Source organism: Etheostoma cragini, chromosome 4 (genome assembly GCF_013103735.1).
Source record: "Etheostoma cragini isolate CJK2018 chromosome 4, CSU_Ecrag_1.0, whole genome shotgun sequence".
Taxonomy (NCBI): domain Eukaryota; kingdom Metazoa; phylum Chordata; class Actinopteri; order Perciformes; family Percidae; genus Etheostoma; species Etheostoma cragini.
The window spans coordinates 3,730,557-3,737,215 of NC_048410.1; the positions used below are offsets into that span (position 1 = coordinate 3,730,557).

At 41.2% G+C, this 6,659-nt stretch overlaps 2 protein-coding genes across 2 annotated transcripts; one reads left to right on the forward strand and one right to left on the reverse strand.

Moving 5' to 3' along the window:
• Positions 1-462: 462 nt before the first annotated feature.
• On the reverse strand, positions 463-931 carry LOC117942841 (histone H2A-like). The gene has a single exon (XM_034868545.1). It carries the CDS (start codon positions 854-856, stop codon positions 473-475), a length of 384 nt encoding a protein of 127 aa, XP_034724436.1. The 5' UTR covers positions 857-931; the 3' UTR covers positions 463-472.
• Positions 932-2,772: 1,841 nt separating this feature from the next.
• LOC117942840 (histone H2A-like) lies at positions 2,773-3,229 on the forward strand. Its single transcript, XM_034868543.1, has one exon. It carries the CDS (start codon positions 2,788-2,790, stop codon positions 3,169-3,171), a length of 384 nt encoding a protein of 127 aa, XP_034724434.1. The 5' UTR covers positions 2,773-2,787; the 3' UTR covers positions 3,172-3,229.
• Positions 3,230-6,659: the final 3,430 nt, after the last annotated feature.

Consider the following 6,659-nt stretch of genomic DNA (forward strand, 5'->3'; position numbering starts at 1 on the left):
AGAATTCATTCATCCCTTTTATTTAACTTTACTTTCTCACGTTAAGTCATTATTCTAAACCCGCTCCATATAACAAACATCCCGAGCTACTGCACACAAGCATTAACTTTGGTCTTAATTCATTTTACAACAACCGATGTGTATACAGGAAGGCTTCTTACCGAATACCTTAAATAAAAGAGCATAACAATTTATTAAAGAAATCTCCAATAGGACGAGAGAACGTTACATAATGTTCTCTAACTTACATGGTAGATATCTATGTAACGCACACTAACGTTACATATCAATGGCTGCAGTTTAGTCTGATACCTACTTTCGTAAAATCATAGCTTTTAGACAGGAGTCGTATTCGTCAACAATATGAACCTTCACCTACAGAAACTGTTGTAAATAAGGATTTGTCTTTAGTGGGATGTGGGTGGCTCTTAAAAGAGCCGTTGTTGTGTTGGTTAAAGCCGGTTCCGTGGGTTTACTTCTTGGCGGGCTTCTCGGTCTTCTTGGGCAGCAGGACGGCCTGGATGTTGGGCAGCACGCCGCCCTGAGCGATGGTCACTCCGCCGAGCAGCTTGTTGAGCTCCTCGTCGTTGCGGACAGCCAGCTGCAGGTGGCGGGGGATGATCCGGGTCTTCTTGTTGTCGCGGGCAGCGTTTCCAGCCAGCTCCAGGATCTCAGCGGTGAGGTACTCCAGCACAGCCGCCAGGTAGACGGGGGCCCCGGCTCCCACGCGCTGAGCGTAGTTCCCCTTACGGAGCAGCCTGTGCACACGGCCGACTGGGAACTGGAGCCCGGCACGAGAGGAGCGGGTCTTCGCCTTAGCTCTGGCCTTTCCTCCGGTTTTTCCTCGTCCAGACATTTTTCGTTCTTCTTGTATATTCGACTACGAGATATGATACTTTCACCTTGTCAAAACCGGCCTTATATCTACCTAGCTGCTTCGTGATTGGTCCGAGTGAGCGTAAGACTGATCGTCCAATCAGGGAGGACATGTGTCAAGTTGCTGTTTTCACAACAAGACTGTTTCCTAATTACCCCATCATGTTCTTATTGTTGCGGTCTGTAATTTTCTAGGTCTGTAACATTTTAGATTGTTTTTTTGTAACCGGTTCAAGAGTAAGACGCAATTATTTAAACACAAACACTAAAATATAAACTTTAAATTTCCATTTGCACTAGTCTGGCCTCCTGTAGTCCCCCATCAGGGAGTTTTTCAGGCAGACTTTCAGCGGTATATGGAATAAACGAAAAGAAGAAGAAAAAAAACGTGTTTTTAAGTCCAAAGAAACAAATCTAAGTGTCAGAACCGATAGAAAACATCATGTTTAACCTAGAACTAACAGAACATTATGTATTGTATACTGTACATAATAATATCTAGTTTTGTTTTGTTTTATTTGTATATACTTTCTCTTAATAATAATAACATAATTATGTATTTTATGTAGTAGTAGTAGTTTTATTGCTGACATTTGATTTATTGTTGTAGTTTTCTTTCTGTATTTTGACTAGTTGTGGTCTCCGGACCCCCGGAATTTTTCCTATAATTTGTCCCATAGTTATCAGTCTAGGGGTCCCTGACGTGAAAATATTCCATGGGAAAAGTTTGGAAAAACATTCACATTATAAATGAAAATGTAGATGAACTAGGATATTATAAATTGCACTGTATGTACAACGCTCCTCTGACTTCAGACCCTAGCTGATTTGAAATTTTATTTTTTTACTAAAGCAGGATATAAAAATAGATGCATGACCTACCACCATTTAGTTGTTTTCCGTTAAAATATTTATAAGTTATCTAGACATGCCAGATGTAATTATTTGACCAATTCTCTTGTCTTTGTAATGCTTTAATAAAGTTCTATGGTGTTCATCTAAGTCTCAGTGTACTAATGTGCCGCAAAATGGTTTTTTATTTAGCACCAAATCTGGCATCAACCCCCATATTTGTTCGGAAAATCAACAGTAAATTTACATGATGCCTAGCTGTTGTACACTTAACATTTTAATCTGCAACTGACCAAAAGCAAATGGTTATTCCAGACTCAGCTGCAGGCTAAACAACTAGCACAACCAGCACACTGAAACATGGAGTACAAGGATCACGTTGTCTTCTTGTCATCTTGCTTTATTAACAAATAAAATGTTTTCAGCGCTCTGGGTTATGTGACACGTAGCTCTCAATTTGCTTAGATCACATCAACTAGGGTCTGAACTCAGATGAGCATTATACATACAGTGCAATTCATCATGTCCTAGTTCATCTACATTTTCATTTAAAACTTGATTGTTTAGGTTCCCAAACTTTTCCCTTGGATGTATTGAGAGAATTTTTTCACGTCAACTGATAACTATGGAATAAATTATAGGAAAGATAAAGTATTCCACTTTTGGCTGCAGATCCACTGGAAGCCCTTTTAGGTCCCCTGGGGGTCTCCGGAGACCACAACTAGTCAAAATACAGAGAGAAAACTACAACAATAAATCAAGCGTCAGCACTAAAACTATTACTAATATATACAATACATGATTATGTTATTATGTAGCGTATACACTACATAATGTTCTGTTAGTAGCAAGTTTATGTTTTCTGTTGACATTGAGACTTGTTTCTTGTTGACTTTTAATTTTGTTGTGAACACAGCAACTTGACTGATCTCTTCTCTGATTGGACGATCATGCCTACGCTCAAACGGACCAATCACGGAGCAGCAAGGTAGATATAATGCCGGTTTAGGCAACGTGGAAATACTTGTCTTGTAAAAGAGTATACAAGAAACACGTAAAATGTCTGGACGGGGAAAAACCGGAGGAAAGGCAAGAGCTAAGGCGAAGACCCGCTCCTCTCGTGCCGGGCTCCAGTTCCCAGTCGGCCGTGTGCACAGGCTGCTCCGTAAGGGAAACTACGCTCAGCGCGTGGGAGCCGGCGCCCCCGTCTACCTGGCGGCTGTGCTGGAGTACCTCACCGCTGAGATCCTGGAGCTGGCTGGAAACGCTGCCCGCGACAACAAGAAGACCCGGATCATCCCCCGCCACCTGCAGCTGGCTGTCCGCAACGACGAGGAGCTCAACAAGCTGCTCGGCGGAGTGACCATCGCTCAGGGCGGCGTGCTGCCCAACATCCAGGCCGTCCTGCTGCCCAAGAAGACCGAGAAGCCCGCCAAGAAGTAAACCCCCGGAACCGGCTTTAACCAACACAACAACGGCTCTTTTAAGAGCCACCCACATCCCACTAAAGACAAATCCTTATTTAAACCAGTAAATGATGTTATTCGTTAATAAAGTAATTAAAATGTGATTATATGTGTCCTCTGTGTGAGTTTAGTTGCTGTATAAATCTCACTCCTCCAGGCAAATTGAGTCTTCTCATTGTGGATTGTATTCACAATACCAAGATTAATAATAGTGTTATTAATCCGGTGAGTAGCCTTCACATTTCTGTGTCAAGCATGGAATCATAATTTACACTGCATATGCCTGTGATACCTTTTTTGAGCCTGTGTATATGAACACATCGGTTGTGAGATTGTCTTTACTATAAAAGTAAACGTATCTACCATGTAGGTTTATACACATTCAAATCACGTAATGTAAATGTTTCTCATCTTTTAATTCTATTAAGGTTCCTACATATGTGTCAAAGTAGCCTAGGCTACAGATTGCGTCTTTGATGTTGAAGTCAAAATAGGAATACTCTGAGGATGATTTGGTGGCGTTTGGAGCAGCAGACAGGTAAGCAGCCTACGTGTATAGGCCTACACATTAGTTTTTGCTGGCGTGTGCAGAAGATCGTGACAATAAGTAACATATAGGTTTGTTATATAAAGCTGGTTTAGAATAAGTAGACTTAACTTGAGATATTAATTTTAGATAGAGACGAGTGGGCTTTTTAAATGAGAATTGAGTGTAACAATTTGAAAACGGAGTTTTTGTATTTCTTAAATGTGTTTACTCCACATTCAGATCACGTTATAGCCTACAAGTATTTCCTTTCTGTAAATGTAATCAAGCGCATAAGTGTAAAATGTCATACAAAGTAGCCTAGGCTACAGATTGCGCCTTTGATGTTGAAGACAGAATAAGAATACTCTTTAAGGAGGATTTGGTGGCTCTTAAAAGAGCCTTTGTGGTTGTGTGTGGAGCAGCAGACAGTTTAAGCCCTCTCTCCGCGGATGCGCCGGGCCAGCTGGATGTCTTTGGGCATGATGGTGACCCTCTTGGCGTGGATGGCGCACAGGTTGGTGTCCTCGAACAGGCCGACCAGGTAAGCCTCGCTGGCCTCCTGCAGAGCCATGACGGCGGAGCTCTGGAAGCGCAGGTCGGTCTTGAAGTCCTGAGCGATTTCTCTCACCAGGCGCTGGAAGGGCAGCTTGCGGATCAGCAGCTCCGTGGATTTCTGGTAGCGACGGATCTCCCTCAGAGCCACGGTACCGGGCCTGTAACGGTGAGGCTTCTTCACGCCGCCGGTGGCCGGGGCGCTCTTACGGGCAGCCTTGGTGGCCAGCTGCTTCCTGGGGGCTTTGCCTCCGGTAGACTTACGAGCGGTCTGCTTGGTTCTCGCCATTTTAGCCTCTCTGTCTTCTCTGCGTTCACAGATCAAGTTAGAATACAACGCGGGCTGATCAGCGGCTTTATAAAGGAACTGCCAGAGCCAGGGCGACGCTGATTGGTCCAGACCAGGAGACACGCGGGCTGTAGCTACGTAACTATTGGACAAAGGAAAACTCACACAGCAGCTGCATCAATGTTACAATAAATAGGCTACAGGTTGGGATAGATAGATAGATAGATAGATAGATAGATAGATAGATAGATAGATAGATAGATAGATAGATAGATAGATAGATAGATAGATAGATAGATAGATAGATATTACGTTAGTATTTGATCTAATGTAACCTACTTCTTTCTTTTTTTACAATTAGTTTCTTCCATTGACATATAAGCTATGGTCCTCATGTGAGTTCCTGACTTTAACAGAAAAAAATGGGAAATTATGGTGTATTTTATATTTATATATGAAATATATAAACATATATTTCATAGTATTTCATATTTATATATTATATAAACAATAACAGGAATAAGATGAAACCAATGTCAATATTAACCTATGATTGAATTGATCACTTGGTTCTGATTTCTTGAAGAAAAATGATTTCTCACACATTTTACTTAGCATTAAATAACTTTAGGTTCACAGTTTATTTAATTTAAGAAATTTGTAGAATTTATAAAACATTAAATTGTCAAGTAATCCTTTCAGTATGTCATTTTATTACACATGTTCATGTGTAGGCTACTCTGGGATTATTATAGTTCATTTCTTTCTAATCTGATTAAATCGGCCTAACCTTTTTAAAACAACATGACGGATCACAAGTTGTCTAAGTGGACGTTGAAACCTGATTACACCGTTACATAGTTATAGGTATCTATGCTTATTTAGTAAATGTTTAGCCAGGTCTCCCTTAATAAAACTGTTAACAGCCTAAAGGTTTTACCTCCATATTAAATAAAGATCCCATTGAGATCACACAATCTGAAACACAACCAGGGAATCAGGTGTTAGGTTGATAAACGGAGGGTGGATTATCAATTGTTTCCTCCTTTTAAATATTATAATATTAACTGTGGTTTCAAATGTCTGCCATTGCATTTCTTGTCTCTCCTGAAAAACAGGATTAATCTCAATGGGACTGAAATATATTCAAAATCAAAACGTTGTGTGTCATAATATGACTTACAGTCCAAAAAAGATCCATTGAGTATGAAGTGTGAAACAATAGTGTTGATCATCACATGCTTCTTCTTTTGAACATGGACCACCTATTCAGATTATTGAATGTGATGATTTAGATCAAAGTGTTCCTAAAAATTACTATATATTCATACGTTTTTATATAAAAAGGGCAAAATGATTTAGGAAAAAGGTTTCTTTACTTTACTCACTTGCGCCATCTTGTGCTGATCAGAAGTCAAAGCACTGAAGGAGCAAATTGGTAAATGTATTCTGATTATTTTTGTTCTTATTTTAATGTAGCTACAAATACATTTCTCTTCATTTGCATATTTGGATCAACGTGTTTTGATTGATTAAAACAAGACATGATGTTATAGGAAAACAGCTCTCTCGTGAGTGTGTGGTGGCTCTTAAAAGAGCCTTTTGGTGCACTGAGTGCAGATTAAAGAGCCACTTTACTTCTTGGTCTTCTTCGCTGCAGCTTTCTTTGCCGGAGCTTTCTTCACAGGGGTCTTCTTCTTCGCGACCTTTTTAGGGGCAGCCTTCTTGGGAGTAGACTTCACTGCTGGCTTTTTGGCCGCTTTCTTCACAGGAGACTTCTTGGCTGCTGGTTTCTTGGCTGCTGGTTTCTTAGCGGCGGTTTTCTTGGCTGCAGTCTTCTTCACTGGTGTTTTCTTAGCGGCTGTTTTCTTCTGCGGGGACTTGGCAGCGGGTTTCTTCACTTTAACGGGAGCTTTCTTGCCGGGCTTGGCGGCTGTAGTCTGAGCCTTGGGGAGCTTGAAGGACCCGGATGCGCCGATCCCTTTATTCTGGACCAGCTTTCCGTCGGTCACCAACTTCTTCACCGCGGTGTTGATGCGCTTGTTGGACTTATCCAGGTCGATGCCTTTGGTGGCCAACGTCTTTTTGATAGCCG